Source organism: Gorilla gorilla, chromosome 6, assembly GCF_029281585.2.
Source record: "Gorilla gorilla gorilla isolate KB3781 chromosome 6, NHGRI_mGorGor1-v2.1_pri, whole genome shotgun sequence".
NCBI classification, from domain to species: domain Eukaryota; kingdom Metazoa; phylum Chordata; class Mammalia; order Primates; family Hominidae; genus Gorilla; species Gorilla gorilla.
This window is the reverse complement of record NC_073230.2, coordinates 116,130,729-116,154,872: the sequence shown is the minus strand read 5'-3', so window position 1 is coordinate 116,154,872 and position 24,144 is coordinate 116,130,729. Positions and strand designations below refer to the sequence as shown.

General features: G+C 36.8%; 2 protein-coding genes across 7 annotated transcripts in view; one reads left to right on the top strand and one right to left on the bottom strand.

Annotated features, from left to right (window-relative positions):
• COG5 (component of oligomeric golgi complex 5) overlaps positions 1-2,916 on the top strand; it is a 372,787-nt gene extending 369,871 nt beyond the window's left edge. The window contains exon 22 of the mRNA XM_019030869.3: positions 1,034-2,916. Within this exon, the coding sequence (XP_018886414.1) occupies positions 1,034-1,148 (115 nt within the window). The 3' untranslated portion in view covers positions 1,149-2,916. The remainder of the gene's footprint in view (positions 1-1,033) is intronic.
• The window catches only part of HBP1 (HMG-box transcription factor 1), a 33,531-nt gene continuing 11,513 nt past the window's right edge, over positions 2,127-24,144 (bottom strand). For all 6 annotated transcript variants that reach the window (XM_004046023.4, XM_055392607.2, XM_004046024.4 and 3 more), the window contains 9 exons: positions 22,018-22,246; positions 18,674-18,815; positions 18,168-18,279; positions 17,960-18,072; positions 15,198-15,354; positions 14,329-14,473; positions 8,502-8,819; positions 4,361-4,502; positions 2,127-3,243 (listed from right to left, as the gene is read on the bottom strand). In XM_004046023.4, coding sequence (XP_004046071.1) covers positions 3,226-3,243; positions 4,361-4,502; positions 8,502-8,819; positions 14,329-14,473; positions 15,198-15,354; positions 17,960-18,072; positions 18,168-18,279; positions 18,674-18,815; positions 22,018-22,246 — 1,376 coding nt within the window. In that variant the 3' untranslated portion in view covers positions 2,127-3,225. The remainder of the gene's footprint in view (positions 3,244-4,360; positions 4,503-8,501; positions 8,820-14,328; positions 14,474-15,197; positions 15,355-17,959; positions 18,073-18,167; positions 18,280-18,673; positions 18,816-22,017; positions 22,247-24,144) is intronic.

Genomic DNA, 24,144 nt, shown 5'->3' with positions numbered 1-24,144 from the left:
TGAAAAATCTTGAACGAACCCAATTAGATTAGTATTTTCAGTATTTGAGAGCAAAAGAAAACCACTTAAGTGCTATAGTATGTGAGCTGAGTAATGGTATTAACTTACATCTTTATACAAATGCTCCAATCTCAAACTGAAATTTTGAAGAAAATATGACAAAAATGTATTTGTGTACCTGGTACTTAAATAGACCGATAATTAAAAATTAATCTCGTAGCCATTCTTTTTAGCTCCACTTAAACAGACGATCTGGTTCAGGGACTGACAAACTTTTTCTGTAAAAGAAGGGCCAGATATATTTCAGACTTTGCAGGCCACATGGTCTCTGCCTCAACTATTCAACTCTGCCATTGTGTGAAAGCAGCCACAGACAATATATAAATGAACAAGCATCAGGCTAGATTCAGCCTGCAGGCAGTTTGCTAACCCCCAAGCTAATCCATGAGATCATAATCATAAATAATGGAATGGTACCACATCCCCTTGATTAAATTCAGACTGCTTCCCGATCATGTATTTTGCCATTACAGCCCAAGAGCACTTATTCTAGTTGTTGGTTGTTCACAGTTCATCAAATAACAGGAATATAATGCATCTACTGGTGTTACCGAATGTGCCAAAGGGCCCCATCCCCTTGTACTCTTGAGCGTGCCTTTCAGAGGCGCAGGATGCCCCTCATGAGCTCTGGGAGTAGGCACAAATGCCCATTCCGTTGCCGGTGTCTTCAGTAGGGAAGCAGGGAAAAGGGAAATTGAGAACATATTTACACAGCCAGAGGACTCCGAGTATATGACTAGACCACTAAGAACAATGCAGACTGAAAACATGGTTATAGTTTTTCACACTAAACGTAGTAACCATAGTAACACTACCAGTAAATGAGTGAAGGCTGTTGGTCACTTGGCTTGTGAAACCGAGCATTAACAGTTCCAGAAATGAGCTTATTAATAATTTTTATATATTGGTATCCCCTTATCTGTTTTATGTGATTTATCTAATATTTTGACATTGTTTTCATTTTGGTTTTCAGGGGAGCCCTGGAAGCTTACGTTCAATCAGTGAGAAGTAGAGAAGGCAAAGAATTTGCACCAGTTTATCCCATAATGGTTCAGCTGCTTCAAAAGGCTATGTCTGCTCTTCAGTAATGACATGAAATCTTTGTTTATCTCCACTTTGTGCTAACCCATTCAGTTGGCAGTTAAACACATGCTCCAAAAGACTGCTACTATCTACTATTTTAAGAATGTAATTGATTGTTCTGTATTTCCTATCGACGTTTATTTACCTCTTTAGCACTTACTTATACTTTAGCATAAAAAATGTTGAGTTATCACCACCTTTTAATTCCATGGACCTGGTTTTTCCAGAAAGATGTTTTCCTCTTTCAGATTTTTGTACAAGGCTAAAATGTCTTTCCCATCCATAACCAAGTCCTCCTATGGGTACATAAACCCAAAGTCCCCACTTCTTTTAAAGGGATATGATCAAGTTATAACATGTACCCTGCTTCCCCCAACCCTGCCTTCTTCACTAAATAAGCATGTAGCTCAGTGGTTTCCAAATTTGGCTGCACATTCATATCACCAGGGGATTTTTTTAAAATCCTGATGCCCAACTTGCACTCCATATTAATTAACATGTCTAGGAGTGGGAGCCTGACACCAGTATTAAAAAAAAAAAAAAAATCCCCAAAATGATTCCAATAGACAACAAAGTTGAGGAACCACTGGCACATCCCAAGCTAAGATACAAGGTTAAATGGCCTTGTTTAAGTATGTCATACTGGATCTTTAAATAAAGCAAGGCTTTTGTTACACTTTGTCATGTTATTAAAAGCAGACCTTTGGGCTGTTTAACCTTGTAACAAAAATGCCACGTGAAAAATAAAAATTTTTATTGTATAGCAATTCTCTATAAATAGTAGATAATCTAAGTCCTTATTTTCTGATGGCTCTTGTTCCACTATATTAACATTTTTGTTTTTAATTAATTTTTAAAATCCCATCATCAGCAGCCTCCTAATTAGTAGTGTTAGGAATTTGCCTTATGTTTTCCATCTCCTGAACCTGTTATTCTGAGAACTCACTCATAAATAAAATTCAGCCAAGATTAATCAGTAGATGTCAGAGATAAGCAACTTTTTTTTCCATTTATTTGAAATAATATACAAGAATATAGTGTGCAAAATTCAGGGGCAACATCATGAAGAAGTGTAATGAACTGAAATCAATTTTACAGCTGTGATTCCTAACCAGAAACACCACTTGGTAAGTAACATGAAAAGCCATGATTGTAGCTCAGAGCAAAAGCAGCTGTATTGCCAATGTATTTGCTCTAATTTTAGACAGTTGGAGGAAAATTAAAGTGCAAGTGTTGCACTGCAATAAGTGCAAAGTCTGCCCCCACCATAAAGATTATGATGACAAAATATATTTAAGATACATGGCTGAGGAGATATAGAACACGAAGTTAAAAAATACAATGGTGTTGACTGTTTGTTAATAGCACCATTACAGTGACTATATCCCAATGCTATTAACTAACTTTACCTTGGCCTGGGCTAGGTCTCCATTGGAAATAATAACGGATGGCTGCTGCCACCTGGTGCATCAACTCAGCATGCCATGGTAACTGCAGCAGGTGGCTCTTAGGCTGGGACACCAACACCAGCCACCTGCCACATGTTCTGGTAGCCTCTTGGCACTGACTAGACTAGGAGCGCCTATGTTTGGCACAGATGCTGAGCCATGTGGTGGTTACTCGAGGAAAGGCCGACTCCCAGCTTCTGCTTCATTCCATCATGTGTACAATACAGATTAATAAGCAGTAAGGAGCCAATGTATAAACAGCAGTTACATATTTTTTAAATTCCCCTTTCGTACAATTTAAAATAAATAAAACATGTATACACTTCTCCTCTCTTTCTACTGTACTTTAGCACCACAGGATATCAATTTTCAAGCCTATTACCTGATAGACATATATGAAGTTTGGAAGAAAAATAAGGCAATTTGGTTTAAAATGTTGATAGTTTTAGCTTAATGCTCTAATGGAGAAAGCAAATCCTCACTCATATTATTAAATCATTTCAAGACTCAATGCTATCAGTATCTTATGGTCACACGAATTGAGGACAAATGGTGAGACCTTGATCTTCTTAAGTCTTTCCATCAAGAGTCAATGTATATGCAAATATAGACTTAAGAACATAAGCATCCTGGTTTAATGTTGTTGTGAGCCCTGTGGAAATAAAATTAAACTCAGTGAATGTTTACAAATCAATACATAGTAATCCTATATATGAAAGCTAAGATGTATAAGATGTTTATAAATTTACTATTAGAAAATACTGCTTTCTTAAAGGTGATTGTAAAAAGCTAGCTGATATCTGATGGCTCAAGCATCCAGAAAATGTATGCAATGATAAGACATTGACTAGGATGAACAGAAAAGGGATACAGGAAAAGTCCGAACACATGAAATTCTAAATTAACCAAGAACTGCCAAAACTCAGTTCAGCCACCCTCTCATCTGACTACTGACTGACCACTCTTTTTAAAGAAATTGTGAAAAATTTAAACAGATGTGACCTGCATTTTACTAAGAAACAGGCACATGTACACAATGAATTTAAAACATCTTTGGCCAGCCCTCCTACTATAAAAATATTGATATCTTCCCTTCATTTTTTTAATGATACTTCAAATTGACCCCACTGTATCACATGTAATTTTTTTGCAATTAATCTAAAAACGCTGAACCTAAAAGATGCTAGTTTAGTAATGGAAAAGTTGTTATAAGAAACAAGTCTATCCAAGATAGCTTATCATATAGACTTGTTTGCCACCATTCCTGGGCCTATTTCTTCTCCTCCTTGAAATTTTTCAATCTAGAAATTCTGTGCCAATGGCACAAGTCCCCATGAATGACAGCTAACATACCCCCACACCTCCAGCCTTATTGGTCCCTCACCAATTAAGGAAAAAAAGCTGTTGAGACAATCCAAAAATTATTAGAGAAATTTTCTACTGTGATATTAATGGATTAATAATGCTTATCTTTCAACCCAACTAGAAACACTGCATTCCAAAATTATTTTTCCAACTCAATGTTTAGAACAAACATTCTTTTTAAAGTTTGCCTGAGATTTCAACTTGCCATGCTAAGAGAGTAAATGACACTTGAGGAAAGGCAGTCTTTATATGACGATGTGATAACATTATTAGGTTTTGAAGTATAAAAATGCTAGAGATAGCATCAACACAACCTCTTAAAGGTTGTAACGACTGCTCCAACATGCCAGTACACCTGCACGGATAAGGCAAGATAATTTTAAACACTATTTATTGAAACATACTGAATTGGTTCTTTTCCTCTTCCAACAGTCAGGATTTAAACGTTTCTGTTCTTCAGCCAAAGCCTTTGCTTCTAATGTGTACATTCTTCTCTCTTCATTCTTCATTTTCTTCCACCTGTCACCAAGGATCACACTTATGGCTCTGTAAAATAAATATTTACACAATGCTGAAGGCACACATTTTTCATAAATCTCATGTCAAGTGCTGCTACTTAAGGAGAAAAATGTGAAGTTAAAAAAGACGAAAATCTTGTCTATCATAGAGATGGGAAAAGGTCAAGGCCATAATGCTCATTTCCAGTAAAATCCCGAATCAAATAATCCATTGTTCCGTATCAGCAGCATGAAGTATTCAACTTGTACTAAAAGCTAATCTATTTGTGCCCGTAACCTATCAAATAGTTTTGATAAAGGTCTTTTTTCATTCAATCATAGTGAAAGTGTAGAATTAACTATGCATATCTTACTATTTCTCTCTTAAAACCAAATAAACCTTTACACAGTATTTTTTATTACTTGAGAAAACTGGATAAACTCAAAATATTAAGAAGTTAAACTGATAAGACTACATCATGACAAATATTAGAAGCTGTTTTCTGCAGTTTGTTACTCTGCTATGAAACCTACTAAAACAGTCTCACCTAGGGCACACAGATGTAAACCACCTTCCTTCTATGAAGAGCTTTTAGCCATTCACTTCATGACACCCACGTAAAACATAAGGTCCTGGAAATTTTGCACAAAGCACATCAAGTGATTTTTATACTGACTGATATGGAAGCCAAAGCAACAGGCATTTGTGCCTTCGAACAGTAAACCACAGAAGCTCTCCTACAAGCGTATTTGTCTTTTTATCCAATAACTTAATGCAGTTAAACATTGTGCTGCATTTTCCTTAATTATAAACCAATTTTTGGGCCGGACGTTGTGACTCATGCCTGTAATCCCAGCACTTTTGGAGGCCAAGGCGGGCAGATCACTTGAGGCCACGAGTTCAAGACCAGCCTGGCCAACATGGTGAAACCCCGTCACCCCATCTCTACTATTTGCCAGGTGTGATGGCACACGCCTGTAATCACAGCTACTGGGGAGGCTGAGGCACTAGAATCGCTTGAACCGGGAGGCAGAGGTTGCAGTGAGCCGATATCCCGCCACTGCACTCCAGCCTGGGGAACAGAATGAGACTCTGTCTCAAAAATAAATAATAAAATGAAAACCAATTTTTATATTCCATTTGCAGAACCCATTAAAAAAAAATAGTCTTGGGTTAAAGGTACCATATAATGGTTGACACATTTAAACAAATCAATAAATATTCACACCATCTCAGTCATCCACAGTAGGAAAGAATATGAGATGTTTTTGAAGGGGGTGGCACTTGGGAAACATTTATTATTTTAAGCTAAAAGATGACAGGTAATGAAATGTACACAGTGCTATAGACTATACTCTGTGTTCCCTAACAAATGTAAAATATACACATCTAAAGATTATTTCTGCAGTGAATGTTAACATCCAGATGGACATTTATAGCAACTTAAAATGAGCTACATGTCTCTGACCTATTCTAGTCTCCATTCCCTCAGAATTTGCCTCCAAATGAGAATTTCTTTATTCACTGAATTAAGGCAGCTTTATTAGAGACAGTGAAGAATCCAATTTCAAAATTATGATTTATCCCATTCAGTTTAGAGATAGGTGATATCTGATGGCCCTCAATGTTAGATGACTACCAGTATATCACATTGGAACAATGCTAAAATGCAAAGAAAATACCAGATTTGGCTGGGCACGGTGGCTCACATATGTAATCCCAGCACTTTGGGAGGCAGAGGTGGGCAGATCACCTGAGGTCAGGAGTTCGAGACCAGCCTAGCCAACAAGGTGAAACCCCATCTCTACTAAAACTACAAAAAATTAGCCAGGTGTGGTGGTGCATGCCTATAGTTCAAGCTGCTCAGGAGGCTGAGGCAGGAGAATCACTTGAACCTGGGAGGCAGCAGTTGCAATGAGCCAAGATCACACCACTGGCACTACAGCCTGCGTGACAGAGCAAGATTCCATCTCAAAAAAAAAAGATTTTGAGCAATAAAGGGTATAACCTGATTTAGACATCCTATAAAAAGGATCTCTAAACAAAACATCTAAAGATAAAATGAGATTTACACTCCTTATAATCAGGATAGTCCAGTTCCCCAGAATTGGAAATACATACAGAATGCATCCCAGCTGACGTTCTCAACTACTGGCGGGGAAGAGACTTACAGGGACGTGAATCCTGTTTCTAGATGTCAAAGGATATGTTTAATAATTAAATACCAGAAATGTACAAAAAGAGAAATGCAGCATGTACCTGTCACTAAATCTAAGGCCAGTCATTTTCTCAGGAAAAACAAATTGAGCAAGGGGAAAGGTACAAATTACTCTTAAAATGTCTTTAAAGCCTAAAAGTCAGTCACAGAGAAGTAGACTTCCAAACTAACTTTTTTTAAAAAACACACTTAAACCCACTCTTTTTACTGAAGAAATGGATTACAACTTAAAGATTAATTGCCAAAAGTCACACAAATGACTGACAGATCCAAGAGTTAAAATATTTCAATAGTATTAAAAAGCCTCTTAGCGCTGGGCCCAGTGGCTCATGCCTGTAATCCCAGCATTTTGGGAGGCCAAGGTGAGCGGATCACTTGAGCTCAGGAGTTTGAGACCAGCCTGGCCTACATAGTGAAACCCCATGTCTACTAAATATGCAAAAAATTAGCTGGGTGTAGTGGCACATGCCCGTAATCCCAGCTACTCGGGTGGCTGAGGCAGGAGAATCGCTTGAACCCACAAGATAGAGGTTGCAGTGAGCCAAGATCCTGCCACTACACTCCAGCCTGGATGACAGTGAGACTCCGCCTCAAAACAAACAAACAAAAAAAGACTCTTAGAATTCTTGACTCACTAATTACACACTTATGTGTCTAAAGGAACTAGGACAAAGCTATTCATTACTGTGTTACATCTGACTTTTCTCATGATATCAAGATAAAGCAAATGGTAGTTTTGATCCTCAGGGTACAAAGACTGGAAGAAGACAGCGTTATTAATATATGGAGAACTTGACTGGTTTGAGAGGGATTCAGTAGTAGAGGACTCGGAGATGAGTAAGGGTACAGGCAACAGAGTAGGAAGGACTTGAGTTGATTTTTATTCCCAGCTTCTACTGAGGACAGCTCTTAAGTTCACCGTTTTGACAACTCTGGCAACTTGCTACAAATTGCCAGTTCCCCGTACAATCCATAGTTGACGCAGGTGAAAAGCTGTTCCATAAAGATAGAACTGTTAATTGTTAGAACTGTGTCCTCCAACAGATAAATAACATGATTTTAAAAGGTAGATCTTGCACTTTGGGAGACAGGCAGATGGCTTGAACCCAGGAGTTTGAGACCAGCCTGGGCAACATGGCACAACCCCATCTCTACAAAAAATACAAAAATTAACTGGGTATGGTGGCATGTGCCTGTCATCCCAGCCATTCAGGAAGCTGAGGTGGGAGGATTGAGCCTGGGAGATAGAGGCTACAGTGAGTTGCGCCGCTGTACTGCAGCCTGGGCTACAGCACAAATAATAAAAGGTAGATCCTTACTACTAAGGTAGGTAACCTAATTGTCTATGTATTATAAAATAATTACATATAACCCTAAAAATTCCACTTAAACTTTTTACTTTAAAGTCAACCTGGCCGGGCACAGTGGCTCACGCCTGTAATCACGGCACTTTAGGAGGCCAAGGTGGGTGGATCATGAGGTCAGGAGTTCGAGATCAGCCTGGCGAACATGGTGAAACCCTGTCTCTACGAAAAATACAAAAAATTAGCCAGGTATGGTGGTGGGCGCCTGTAGTCTCAGCTACTTGGGAGGCTGAGGCAGGATAATCACTTGAACCTGGAAGGCGGAGGTTGCAGTGAGCTGAGATCGTACCACTGGACTCCAGCTTGGGTGACACAGTGAGACTCCGTCTCAAAAACAAACAAAAAAGTCAACTTAAGAGTTGAATAAAAGCTATTAAAGAATAAGTTTACTTAACTATTCCAGTTACCATGAACCGTATTGAAGTGTTACTCATTTATTGTAATCAGAATTATCACTATTTTTACCTGTTATCTTTCCCTGGATACATCTGAGTATATTCAACTCTGTATTTTTTGGCAAAAAGCATGAAGGCATTCATTGGTCTTTTGCACTTATTAGGAGAAGTGGCACTCACAGTCCCTGAGCTGTGGTTTTTGACAGCTTTAGCATACAAAGAATTGGAAGAGAGCTGTGATGATCCAGGTGAGCCACAGTTTTTACTGAATCCAGATCTTGCAAAGTCTTGACCACCAGGTCCTCCACAAGACAAAGATGCACGACGCTGGCGAGCCATACTACTTAACACATAAACTGCAGAAGAATCCATAGGTGTGAAGTCATAGCTATAAAATTAAAAAAAAATAAGATTTTAATTCAATTTTGAATTCTCTCATTTCTAAAAAGCAGGTTAAAAAAAAAACAAAAAAAGAAAACTTAACATCTGATTGGAAATTTCAGTGCATTTCCCCCTATATCATGTTACCAACACTAACAACTTTTGCCACTGATAGTTGCTTATAAAATGAAATCTGTGTTTGTGCTAACTAAAATTAATTTTTTTAAAAAACCTCTGCAGATAATACAAAAGCTTAAAAAAGACTTTGAACCCCCCAAAGAAATGTTATAATCAGCATACTTTATTCATAGCAAGTAACTCCTCCAAATCCTACACAACCCACTTATTCTTACTTTAAATTCATTTCTGGACAAATGTGACAATATGGTTTCTTGGCCTATAGGCACCCAGACCTAGAAAATTAAAATGGAGTGGCAGGCAACATACCAGGCCTAAGGACTACTACAGAAAACAAAAGGTTGGGAAAGGCAGTGAAAAGCTGTTAAATGTGGCTAAAGGAACTTAAGGACAGGCCTGGTGGCTCACGCCTGTAATCCCAACAGTTTGGGAGGCCGAGGTGGGTGGATCACCTGAGGTCAGGAGTTTAAGACCAGCCTGGGCAACATGGTGAAACCCCATCTCTACCAAAGATACAAAAATCAGCTAGGCGTGGCAGCACATGCCTGTAATCCCAGCTATTCGGGTGACTGAGGCAGGAGAATCGCTTGAACCCGGGAGGCAGATCACAGCACTGCACTCCAACTGGGCAACAGAGTGAGACTCCGTCTCAAAAAAAATAAAAAACAAATAAAGGAACTTAAAATGCCCAGTAATCTGGGTCATTTGTTTAGGTAAAGAGAGCCATACATACATCAGTCTCCCGAAAGGCCATCCATGACCTATAACATAGCCTAATAACATAAAGTTCATTGTAAAAACCCGCCTTTGTCAGGAAAGGCCACATTTTGTTCTGTATGTTCAGTTTACATAGACATGGAAATAAGCTAAAGAATTCTCTTTTGTTCCAGCATTAACTCTCTTTCTGCCTATAGTACTTTTCTATCTTCTTGGCAGGAAAGCTTTTATTCAGCTTCTAATCTGAACCTAGCTCCTACTTCCTTCCCTGAAACAGAAATTCCGGTAATACATCAAAATAGGTTAATATTAGCTACAGGAATACCATCTACCTAAAGGTAAAACATGAGATTACAAAATTCTAAAGATAGATGGAAACAGCCAAAGGAATGAGGGGAGTCCATGCCACTGACTACACACAGTAAATGACTTCTACCACTTATCAAGTACACAATGTCTTTTTTCTGAAAGTACTGCATGAAATAAATGTACTTAAACTATGACTCCAGAATTACCTCACGAATGCTTAGCAATCAGTATTATGTCAGGAAAACAATGTCTGCTTTCTAGGTTTGCAGTTTTTGTAAGATATCTTCAGCCCCTCCCATACGTAATTTAGAAAAATAGCAAACTTCAGCACTGACACAAAATTAACCATCTCTACTGATGGAAAATGATTACAATTTGAAATACTAAAAGATACTGGGTAAGCTAATTACTAAAATTTGAAAACTCCACCATCTAGTGGCACAAATATAACTATCATCTACTTCCATTATGGATACAACTTAAATCAGTTTTAAATATTCAGTCACAAAATTCAATGACTAACATTACTGCAGCAGTAATGACACAGAGTATCTTTAAAAACAGCTTCATCTTTTGCTATACTACCTTAGGTAAGCATTCATTCTCTTCACTAAAGCACCTATACCCAAATGTGCCTTTCACAGTTCTATTTTGTGTACATGCCATTTCTTAAGCTTAGAATGCCCATTCCCACTTCACTGTCTAATCATTAGTCTTAATCGCAAATGCCACAATAATGTAGTGCCTATTAACCATGTCACATATATTAACTTATTTAATCCTTCCAATATTATCCCCATTCTACAGATTTTTTTAAAGGAGCCACAGAAATATTAATTTACTCAAGCTTCCATAGCAAATCAATTGCAGAGCCAGGATTTGAATCCAGGCAGTCCAGATCGAGCTCATGTTCCTTTCAGGCTACACTGCCTCTCAATCAGCATGTACATTTACTGTATATATTTACTAATCCATTTCCTTCTCTAGATTGGAAGCAAAGAGGTATGGCCATTCTTAACTCATTTTTTAATCAACTCTGAACAACATAATAATGGAAAATTTTAACTGAGTTCAAATTCCAGCTAGTAATATGACCTTGGGCAAGTTAAATAAACCCTGTAGCCTCAGTTTACTTATCTGTAAAATAAATCTATGCTATGCAGTGGTGCCAAAAAGAACAATAAACATAAGACACAGGGCAGAGGCTGGCACAGTGTATTTTGCCATTAGGAGTATCTATTATTGTAGAAGTATCTTATGTGAGTAGCTAGAGAACTCAAAATTTGGAATCTTTACAAGATATGGGCTTGAATCCTAATTCTGATACTAACTGCCTTTGTTTTGGGCATGTTCCTTAACCTCTCTCAACTTTACTTCTCTCTGTAAAATGAGGATATTATCTACAAATAGGGTAATTAATATTAAATAAATTAACATTATATATATAGTAGGCACTCAGTAAGTTTGTTAAATCATATTACCTGAACAGAAATGTCAACTTCAAAAAGTCAAAACTGACTGTTTTAAACCCGCCTGAGGCCTAGAAGGTTGGCCTCAATTCTCAATGTTTCAGAATGGGCTACTTACAGAACCTTGAATTATGTATGAGAGCTCATCAACTGATTGCTGACTTCTGATTCTTCCTGAGCTAGAAACTACTCACATGTCCTCTGTAAACCATGACCCGAGAATCTGCCTACAGCAGTCCCACTTGGACTTTTTTCTCTTCTTACCTCTTTCTCTTCTTGCCCTCCCCCTAGGCCAGGCATCATCTCCATTAACCAGTCTAATCCACAATGAAAATAAAGTCACTTTCAGCTTCTCAATTTTTTCCTGGTTTCTCCATGATGATACCACCCATTTCCACTCCTTTGCAGGGTGGGTGCTCCTGCTGTTATATTGAAGTCACTCAACAGTAAAATGAGACCAATGACTAACATCATCTTGGGAGTGATTATTATTCAGTGAGATCAAATGGTAAGAATTTGCTATCTCAGAAAAACAGGAATTAGGCAGGCAAGTTTTCCCTTTTACTTTAAAAAAGTTTGGTGCTATGTAATAATATGTAAACTTTACATATATATGTAAGTTATGAAGCATACAAATAAATGAGTGAACCCACAATCCAAATTAAGAATAATATTTCCAGTATCACTAAGTTCCATATTTGCCACCCCAGAAATAACCAGTCTCCTGAATGTTAATCATTCTTTTTCAATAATTTTATTATGAAAATATTACTCATAAATACAACATATAAATACTACAGTAGCATTAGTTATATTAATATCTTTCTTAAGATACAGTGTTTCATTATGCAGAAATGACTGCTATCCTTTCAAAAGTCTACTTACAAGGTTGACCCTTGACTAATTTCTAGAACTTGGCTTTTGAGGGGTCCCATCATTCCCACAACTGAGAAGAGTAGTTTACTGTGCCTAGACTGGATATACAAACAACACAGTTTACTCTGAATGCCTGCTTTCCTTTTGGAAGTTTGGATTTTGTTATGTGCCAAGCAGAAGAAACCTACGTGACTGCTCTCAATAAAAACCCTAGGTGCCAAGTGCGCCTAACAAGCTTCCCTGGGAGACGACATTTCATATATGTTGTCACAGCCCACTGCTGGGGAATAAAACATGCCCTTAATTCCACTGGGAGAGGATCCCTGGAAGCCTGGCTTCCCTCAGACTTCACCCCACATCTTTTCCCTTTCCCAATTTTGCTTTGTATTTTTTTGCCATAATAAGTCAGAGCCATGAGCACAACTATGTGCAGAGTCTTGTGAATTCTCTGAGCAAATCATCAAACCTGGGGGCTAGTCTTTAGGGACCCCTGACATAATTATATAATGTGTATTACAAACCATATATAAGGGTTATTTTATTTATTTCTAAGGAACATGATTCCATAAAATAGACTCATACCGTATATTTCCAAGACTTATTTTTACTTAACATTGTTTTAAAAATTGATCCATGTTTTAAAGTTTGTAGCTAAGGTTCATTCATTTTCCACTAATTCCACTATATGATTATATCACACTTCATGGATTCACTCTCCAGTTAATAAGTATTGATATTGTTTCCACATTTTTGCTATCATGAGTCATACAGCTACAAACTTACTTGCACCATTTCCTTGAGCATGACTACAAGAATTTACTTCTCTAGGATATATATAAAAGAGTAATGAAACTGCTAATACTCACCTTTACAAGATAAAGCCAAATTATCTTCCAAAATTTTTCTATCAGGTTACAGTCTCACCAAAACACAGGAGTTATCATTAATCTATATATCCTAAGTATCAGTCCTTAAAATTCTGACTCATTTTTCCAGTTTTTCAAAAAAGAGTGTATATGAGGGATGTAATCAAACAGCATTAAGAGCATAAGCTTGTAGACATTTATTGAGCATGTGGCTTGTGTCAGGCCCTATGCAATTTGCTTTTTTAATAATAGTTTCACTCATCCTCATGATATATAAAACATACTAATTAAACTGAATGAAATAAAATCTACAGGCCAGCAGGGACTCTTGAGAATTCTCTACTTAGTGCCAGTACATGCCTATGGATTTGATAATTATCTTAAAGAAAGAATGAGTCTTTAAATCCCAGATACCTACACACAGACTTTCTCTGGGTTCCTTCTAGGAGCAAGGTGACCAATTGTTCCAGTTTGTCTAGGACTGAGGGGTTTCCTGAAAGCTGGACTTTCAGTGCAAAAACCAGGAAAGTCCCATATAAATGAAGATAGCTGGCCAACCTTCTGGAGTCAGGACACATGGGTTCTTGTCCTATTCTGCCACTTACTAGCAACGTGATCTCAGGAATAACCACTTCCCTCTCTAAGCCTTTCTAGATGTCAAGTTTGGGCTATTTTCTACTATTTGTTAAACCATGCAACTAATGCCCTTGGTCAAAATGAGTATGAAACAAAGATACAGTTAACTATTATATCAAGAAAAATACAGTTAACTACAAAAAACACAAGAGATTTATAAGCTGTTTAAGAACAACTGGCCAGATATCACAACTTTTTAAATGTAACTATCAAAGCTGAACCATTAAACTCTTGGTCATGTAACATGTGATATTCTTCCTAATCTAATCCTAAATGTTTTATAAACTCAATTTTCCTATATGACAACTACACGCAAAACTCTCTGGTAACTATTATACTTTAATTACCTAATATGTTTTCATTTCATACTTTCCTCTTAATAATTCTTTTATAATTCTCAAATCTTTAAAGACTGAACTTCCTAAATATCTGACTTAACCATCATTAGGGAAATGAAGGGCAAACTTTAAGAGGAAAATAAAACAAAGAATTAATCCAATATTACCTTTTAAATGTATCAAAAACACCTGAATCATCAAAATTAATGGCATCGGGGTGTCCAGGAGGTAGACATACATCGCCAATATGAACTTCACAACATGGAATGCCATGCTGTACCACAGTCAAGCTTGGATAAAATGATGACCAACCTAAAGTTAAACAATGTTGCATAAAGGATGAGGACTCACAGAAAGCACCCTGCTTTAGAACAGACATATCATTTCTATATCTTAAAAATAAAAAGTTATTGCTAAGTCTCAAGAGATTCTCTAACACAAGTCATGTATCTTTACAATAAAGTACTAGATAAGTATTTCCTTTCAGCAATGTAAAAGCCCTCCAAAACTAGCTTATTGTTCAGCATTTTATTATATATAGAGCTCCTCTATCAATCAGCACTTCCATCCGTCTACAATGACAATGAGCACTTCCATCAGTCTACAATGACAATAAGTGATAAATGACTGAGACCATGAAATAGTCTCTGAATTATAAAATTATCTTTAACATGGTGTTACTGTAATAAGGCTCTGAAGAGTGACTCAGGTTTATATCATATTTGGTAACTCTTAATGAAAATGTGATTACTAGATCACTACATTCCCCAAACTATACCAAGATAATAGAAAGCTTATTATACTATGCTACATGAATCTAAAAATTTCTCATACAGGAAACAAAGTTCCACCTGACTGCTAAGATACTTACGCACCATTAGGTATTATTATAAGCATTCTCTATGGTAGTTTTTTATTTAGTTTGAAAGACGTTTTCCCCTCAAATTTTTTCTTAATCATCAAAGCTACAGACATAATTACAGATTTAAGAAGCTTTGTTTAAAAAAAGTTACTACAAATGCAATTCAAGCCCTACCTTTATTTTTAACATAGAAAGGGTGGTCCAGCTTACACTCTACGGTAAGTAAACCATCTTCTACTGTACCAGGATCAAAAGTCAACTTCAGTACAGACTCGCCAAATGATACACTTTCTTCATGTGATAACAACTTTAGACCATCAGAACCATAGCCCTGAAAATATATGCATAGCGTGAATGAATTGGAAATGTTCAATTCAAAACACTGTGAAGTTCCCATTACATGTAAGACTTTGCGGAAAAGGTAAAAATAACCAAGACAGGATCCCTGCCATTAAAGAGCTTTCAAACCCGGTAGTGAAGAAGGACACATATATAACTAGACTGGAATAAGCACTTACACTCAAGTATAAATAATGGTGATGCAGTTTAATAAAGAGTTATTAATACCAAAAGAGAGATTAAGGAGGATTTTCAATTCCAACTGGAACTGAGATTTAAAAGAAGAATGCAATTTAGAAAGATGCCTTGCACCAAGAAATTTGTAATTAACAACAACTTTGGGGAGTGCTGGGTATTTGCTAAAAATACAAGGTGAGTTCAGATTTGGGGCAAATAAAGCTAATAAGGAGAGGCCAGTTAGTAAAGGCCTCTTAAAGACAGGCAAAGTACTGACAATTTTTGCTTAGAAGGTATTGGGAAATCAATCAAAGTGTTTTTATCAGCATGACTGTCAATTTTTAAGATGATGGTAAATAAGAAAAGACTCTACAGAAGAAAAGATCTCATATTCAATTACCTGAGGATACAATGAGACACCTATTATAGACCTGAATTGACAAGTGCAATAGTAATAGAACCAGAAAAATTTAAATTCAATGAATATTGAGCATTTAACACATGCCACATGGTAGGATCTCAAAACACAAACACCAACAAACATGATCCTTACCCTTACATTCACAGAAAAACAAAGGAGACAAACACGCCAAAAGCTTGCTACAGTATCCAATCATAATTACGCTAATGCATGAACAAGGTAATGAATAAGAGAGGATGACTTAAAAATCTTTACAGAATTAGAATCAAATGAATATAAATAAAGGGAAGAAATAGAATAGTAAAAGACAACTTCATGGTTTTGAATTTGGTAATCAAGAAGGATGATAATAACAACTTTAAAAGAATAGGAGAAAAGTAAGCCAAGAAGAGGAAGAAAAAGGTAAGGGCAGTTTTGGTCACACTAAGCTTAGTTCAAAGAACTGACTGATATTCATGCAGAGATGTCTAACATGCAGCTGGAAATGTGCAGGTGAAGGCCATAGACATAGATTGGCAAATAACGAAATTACAAAATCTTCCCATTCTCAGGGCTGCAGGAGACCTTAAAACTAATCCAATCCCATTTTTCAGATCAGGAAGCCAATACTCAGAGGGGTTAACAATCTGCCTAAGATCAGTAACACAGACAATTGCTGGAGAAGCTATAAAGAGAGCCCAGGTTTCCTGACTCCAAGTCCAGAGTGCATTCCACAGGACATGATGGAGGTGCTGCTGATATTATCAGGAGAGAGGAACTGGTGAAGAAAGTGAAGGGGGCAGAATCTTGTCTAATATTCAGCACTGCGGGCAGTCAAGTACCAGGCCTAAAAGACTGAGAATCAGGATGCTGCCATGCTACACAAATCAAGGGAAGATAATGTCAGGAACTAACCCAATGTGTCAAATGTTGTACAGATGTCAAACAGAACAAACGACGTCTCTCGTCCTAGAAATCAGAATAAAGCTAGTAACCTTTGAGACAATTTTTGTAGAGTAGTAGAGGCCAAAGTTAGACTATTGTGAACTTCACTGAAGTGAAGAGTAAAGCAAGGGGAGGAAACTGAAGGCAGCCAAGATAGGACAATTTTTCTCAAGAGACTTAATAGTGAGACATAGCAGGATCAAAACAAGAATTTGTACAAGCACACTTCACATGCCCATTTTCTTGCCTACAGGAGAGATGGAGAAATTAAAAATTTCAAAGTGAAAGGTGTCAACTTTATCCTAATATTGCTCGCTACTGCTTTTGCTCATCAACTTAGAAAATGCTAGTTTTAGTAACTTAATATGAAACAACTTATATAAAGTAACTTAATATAATTGACTGTCAATAATCTACAGGGGAATTAATCACTTTGTAGATTACCTAAGGCAAGGCTTTGGTTAGTTTATTTATTCATTACATATAAATATATATATATTTTTTGAGACAGAGTCTCACTGTGTTGCCCAGGCTACAGTGCAGTGGCGCAATCTTGGCTCACTGCAAGCTCCGCCTCCTGGGTTCACGCCATTCTCCTGCCTCAGCCTCCCAAGTAGCTGGGACTACAGGCGCCTACCACCACGCCCAGCTAATTTTTTTGTGTTTTTAGTAGAGGTGGGGTTTCACCGTGTTAGCCAGGATGGTCTCGATCTCCTGACCTCGTGATCCACCCGTCTCAGCCTCCCAAAGTGCTGGGATTACAGGCATGAGCCACTGCGCCCGACCTCATTACATATTTTTAATACCAGTTTTCCCCATTGTAAAGTATATAAAACACGAAGAAGCACCAAGAAATATACTATTTCCCATCCAAGAAAGCATGTTAGAAAGGCAAACCTAAAATCATTGCTCTTCCCCATCAGACTAAGCAATGAGTGGTCATAAAAATGCTCTAACCAAAATTTACGATGTCATTTAAATATGAAAGTGAATGGCGGATATTTCTGTAGATTAACAATAAATCTTGTTTCATTTGGAAAGGTTTTGAAAAATTTTTTAAGAATTTTAAATCAACCTTGTGAATGCCCATTTGAAGATCTTCCTCATTATCACAGCCTTCAGCTCTAGCAAAATCTTCAACATCTTGCCATTCCTTATTGCTTCCCTTATGAAAGCACAGTCGTGTGCCTAAGGTTTAGGTAGAAAACAAGTATTAGACACGTGACTGTACTAGACAAGTAAGCTGTGGAAAATTCAAGGTTTTTTTTTTTTTTTTTTTTTACCTTTCAAAAAACAGTGCCAGACAGTTGAAGGCCAGGAATTGCACCATCCCAAATCATCATCATCTGACAGGGAGGACATGCAGAAAATGCCAGATTCTGACTCACTATTTGCCTATGGAGAAAAATATTATCAACTTTTTTATTTGTTTTTAAAATATACCTTTTAATATCTGTTTTCATCCCACGTCTTTAGGCCCATGCTTATAGGTGGATAACTTAGTAATTCTAAACTTAGGGAAAATATAATGCCTTCAAAGCTGAAGGTTGTCAGGCTGTGGGAGAATTTGCTAAAAAAAAAAAAGAGACACACAAAACAAAGTTTTTGGAAGCTTTAGTTATATGCACATTCCCATTAATAATAAGCTTTCCTAACACATAGCAGAGCTGTATATAAAATCAAATCCAGATCACTAACAGAACAGTGAGACTATTTCCTATGAGGAATGTTAATGTATTTCAACTGTTGTACAAACTTTGTAAAAGTTTAACCTTATAAATAAACTTACCCTTTCATGTCTTACTGGTGTTTCCTCCTTCCAATGGTGATGAGGGAAGGCTGGTTCACTCTTCGAAGAAGAGGACACTGGTGGAGGGCGTGCATAGGAATGTAAACTTTTGCTAGTGGCTATGATGTGTACAGGAGATGATCTAAAATAAAGCAACAGTTTCAACCATAAGCATAGGTCCTTAAAGTAGATATTTCCTATTAATGAAAGAACTTCATATTTAAAACGCCAATGTTATTACATTGAACACATTTATGGTAAACACTAGTAAAGACAGCAAGATTTCATTTTATAATTATATTCCTTAACTCCTTATCCAAACCCTCCTCACACATTTTAGACATCGTTTTTTTCAGATTTGACAATATATTTTATACTACGACTATGGTTTCATTTATTTATCCCATTCATTTTTCTATCAATACATATACATGTGTATATTTCGTTTGTGAATGATAATACCCCCTCTAATGCAGGGCGTCCTATCCATTTCTTTCTTCTACTTGGATGTACTCAGTAAGTCTCAGTATGAAGACAGCATTTAAGCTTAGTGTAACCAACTCTGAACTCTTTATCTACCAACCACATATCACTGGGCAGATACAAGAACTACCTTAAGCAAAAATGCTTACACTTTTTATAGCAGAGAGCAGCCTATCCGCCCTCCTTGTAACTGGACACTATTTCTTGTTTTCTAATACAAACTTGCTGAAAAGCAACTACATATAAGGTCTAGTTATTTTTTCTCCTCAAAGATCACCTTAAAAAAAAAACTTTATCCCTTGCCCTCTTTTCTTCCACTCAAAAGTCTCTTTTACCAGACAATGCTCCCTTTAGAGTATATGGAGCTCCCAGGAGCATACCCAGATCCTTCCCTCACAAACAGACCAGATATTCATGGGTGGGGTAACAGAAAGAAACAAGCCTATAGAGGATAATGAATGATGTGTATGGACTCAGCAGTCTGGAAAGGAAGCAGAGAGGAAGACAGCCAGGTGGAGGAGGGAAAACCATCTGAAGGTAAGGTCCCAAATCAGGATAATTGTCTGAGATGCCAAATAGAGATCTGGTCCTTAACAGAAAAAGTTTATGCATGTCTGTACTAATACTCTTTTTAAAAAGGAGAGGAAGGGCCAGGTGCGGTGGCTCATGCCTGTAATCCCACCCAGCACTTTGGGAGGCCGAGGCAGGCGGATCACGAGGTCAGGAGAAAAAGACCATGCTGGCTAACACGGTGAAACCCTGTCTCTACTAAAAATACAAAAAATTTGCCGGCGTGGTGGCGGGCACCTGTAGTCCCAGCTACTTGGGAGGCTGAGGCAGGAGAATGGCGTGAATCCGGGAGGCGGAGCTTGCAGTGAGCAGAGATCGCACCACTGCACTCCAGCCTGGGCGACAGAGCAAGACTCCGTCTCAAAAAAACAAAAACAAAAAAGAGAGAAAGGACATCTTTCCAATTTTTCCCTTATTCCCTGAGAATTTGTATTAGCCCTTCAATTTCTACCTTATCCTCATTAACATTTTTCATTTTACCTTTCCAGAAATTACTTTTACATAAGGATCTATACTTTCATGTTCACATCACTCCTTAAATCAAAAGGCCCTCAGATTTCCATGCATTGTAGCATACTCTCCAATTTTCGATTTCAAATTATATGCTGAATGTTTCATCTTTTGCCCAAAAACTGCCCATCCTGTTATTACACATTTAGATATATATGAAGTACCAGAGAATGGCCAAACTGCTAAATATTCCTTTTGTTCATTCCTGACTCCCTAATCTTAAAAAGTGAGTTTTATCAGTTCTTCTGTTTAACCATTTAAAACAGAAGTAACAAAAAGTAAAAATAAATAAACATGAAGGGAACAATGTGATATTCTAAACTGTATATGGCCTAAATACTCTGTGAAAATTAACATGCTAAACACGTCCAAACACTAACAGCATTGATTTCTTCATCTCTCTATCTATTCAGGGGTAATATAAATTTTTACCTGTCCTCAACTCCTTAACTATAAAGACTTCAGATATCAAAGCTCAGTAACACAGTTTAACACCCAACAATAAGCTGCATGAGCAGACAGTGTTAGGAGGTAGGCCAGACAGCAGAGCATTACTCAAAATGCTGGACAGAATAATACATCCTCAGGGAGATACTCCTTTCCTTATGTCTTATGTTTTTATTTACACTGATTTTCTTCTGAAGGGTTTACTCACTTTCCATAAACTGTTATTATTAATCCTATGACTCTGCTGTAAAAAGTGGAAAAAAAGTATTATCTCTAGAGAAAGAAAAAAAAATCCAATAGTTAAATCAGGTTTTATTAAAAAAATAAATAAAAGAATTTTTAGCTTTTTGACTATTAAGATTACAATGAAAACTAGGACTATAAAGGAAATCAGAACTCTGAAAGGAAGTTTTCTTTCCTGTAGAAACAAACACGGAATTAAACTGAAGTTAATTAAATTCAATTTGCTCTAGTCAAGATCAATATCCTGCTAAATGTAAGAAAAGCAGCACAACTTAATGGGTTACAAGAAAAGTGAGATTTCATACCTAATAAGTTTATTCTTTAGCAATGCATTACACTCAAGAGCACTAACAAAATTTACAGTTATTCCTACATTACCTAGTATAAAACTCTGGTCTATCAGTTTCCACTCACAGGTGTGCAAATATGGGCATTTCTCTCCCTTATAAACTGTCATATTTATCCATTTCTTTTTAGGGATAAATAATGAAGTGTTTTCCACTTAGGTCTCCCTAGGCATATTAGCTGGAAGCTTTCGTAATTTCATAGCACAACTACTCATTTTCTTAAACTCTGTCTGGATATATGAAACAGTGATTTTTACCAATGGGAACCCACTTTTGTAAGTTTAAGATTTTAATATTAGCAAATTTTAGAATTAGCAAACAGGCAAATAATGTAAGGCCACATAAACTATGGAAGAAATAAACCTAGACCAAAAGGAACCCAACTAAAGGTTGATAAAAGTTTAAAATATAATCTTGATTACAACTCTGCTTCTTTAGAGAAATACAATTTTCATTTCTATATGTAGAAATGTATAGTAAAAGTATTTCATGGTCTAATTTATTTTAAACATTTACAAATATTTTTTACTCTATGGTTCTCTTTATCACCTTTATCTAATTCTCAAAATATGAAATCATGGTAGTGAGTGAAATAAGTCTTTGATCATTAGATAAGGAGCTTAATTCTAATTACTTAAATTCTAATAATTTAAAGTATTACTACTTTTAAACTAGAAAAATTTTTAAATAAAACCTTTGTGTAATGATAGAATGTTTCAATAAAAATATAATAAATGCTCCTACCTATTGTAAAATGAGCACTGCATCAGTGGACTTTGTGGACTGGTTGCGATATTTGCCAATTCTGTTAGCCAGTCCACCTCATTTTCACGGTAAGTAGTTTCTGGTATGTCTGAGGTATTTTGGTTCCAAGATGATCTTGGGTATTCTTGATGTGAAACATCTGAACTCAGCCGGTACATGCCAGATTGGGTAGGATCACTTTGAACTGCCTGAAGTTCAGGAAGGTCATCTGCAAATAAGCACACTCAAAATCATAAAAAGGAAATTACTAATACAAGGAACAATATTATAACTGCAGTTAAAAAAGAAGTCCTCAATTTTAGCTAATTAATTTTGAGAGAGGAAAATCATAAATTTAACCTTCTGTTCACAGAATGGAAAAACATGGTTTGGTTTGTGTCTTCTGCTTCTTATTCCCCCCCTAGTGTTTTGTACCTCACCTAGCAGTGATCCATATGCCACTGAGACATTTTTACATTAACAAGTTAATGAAGAAAAAGGCATTTTATGTGTGCAATATGGACTTATTATTCACATACTTTAATAACCTGTTATACAGACTATAATGAAAACAATAATTTCCATAATGATAATATAGATCACATAAATATTTAGCTACTACTTACACAACTCTGTGTTAAAGTATTTCTTTTTACTAATAAACTCTGAACTTGTTAATATTTACTGGTTATTTATCGGTTATTTTTTCCTATAAGTGCATTCCTAAAAGGCAATTCATGATACCCTTTCAGCTCCCCATAAGATGACTGGAAATATTACCCAAGTACCACTCATGCACACACCAAGCACTATAAGGAACATGAATTCCAAAATACTGAATTCTTAAAAAAAATTATACATATATTCTTTTAAAAAATCATATATATGTCTGTATGTATGTGTGTATGTAGTAGGGAAGAAAAAGCATCTTGAAGGCTTAAAAAAAAAAAACTCTCCACGAAACACATACCTACAAACTCCACAAACCTATTGGGTCCCTTAAATATACAAGTCAAGAAAATTTCTAGTCTCCTAAATGTCACTATAAAAGTATGTATAACTCCTATTCAGGCAAATATTCCAGAATAGTCTACTAAAACCAAAATGTCCTATCTTAAAAAAAAAAAAAAAAAAAAATTGTTTTTTTTGAGACAGGGTCTTACTCTGTTGCCCAGGCTGGAGTGCAGTGGTACAATTATAGCTCACTGCAGCCTTGGACCCCTGGGCTCAAATGATCCTCACGCCTCTGCCTCTCAAGTAGCTAGGACTACAGGCATGTACCCACCATGCCCAGCTAATTTTTAAAGAAAATTTTTGTAGAGATGATATCTCACTACGTTGACCAGGCTGGTCTTGAACTCCTCCCACCTTGTCCTCCCAAAGTGCTGCGATTACTAGCGTGAACCATCATGCCAAGCCAAACTGAAATGTTTTAATTAGAAGTACTGACTCGGGATATCCATTCGTAAAAACTGACTTCTTTCATGGAGTCATGAAGGAGCCAAGGAGTTCTAGAACATCACACTAATTTAATTCTACCCTACAATTTTCATGCTGATATAGCTATTTCCTTTCCCTCACTGCCTTTGACCAACATTTATTTACTGCAAAGGGTTCATTTCTGTTTCTGAAGTTCAGGAAATTACTTTTTAAACAAAGTCATAGGTGGAAGGGGCATGTTATTTATACTCCCCTCGGCCCTAAGTTTCTGAGTTCCTCCTTAAACCAAAAACTGAGGAAGATCAACTACCTGATTAAAATGGCACTCCTTGCTCAAAAGTAACCAGTACTCAATAAATACTAGGGTCCAGAAAATCCTTGGCATTCAAGCAGGTTATGTGTCCCAAGAGCTTAAGATCTCTAAATTTCCAAACATTACCATAGTACATAATCTCCTCCATTTAATCATTTGTAAAATTAAGACAGCTGTATCTTCTCCCCAGGGTTTTTATAAACATGAAGGAAACCCCCATATATTAAATGGGGGCAAAGCCAAGCTGAAAAGCTGGGCAGCAAGCCAAGGTGACTCAATAGCTCCATACTCCTGAACACCAGCCTCGAAGCAATACAATTCAAAAACACACAAACTTACACATTTCTAAAGGTCACATATCTCCAGGAGTAGTT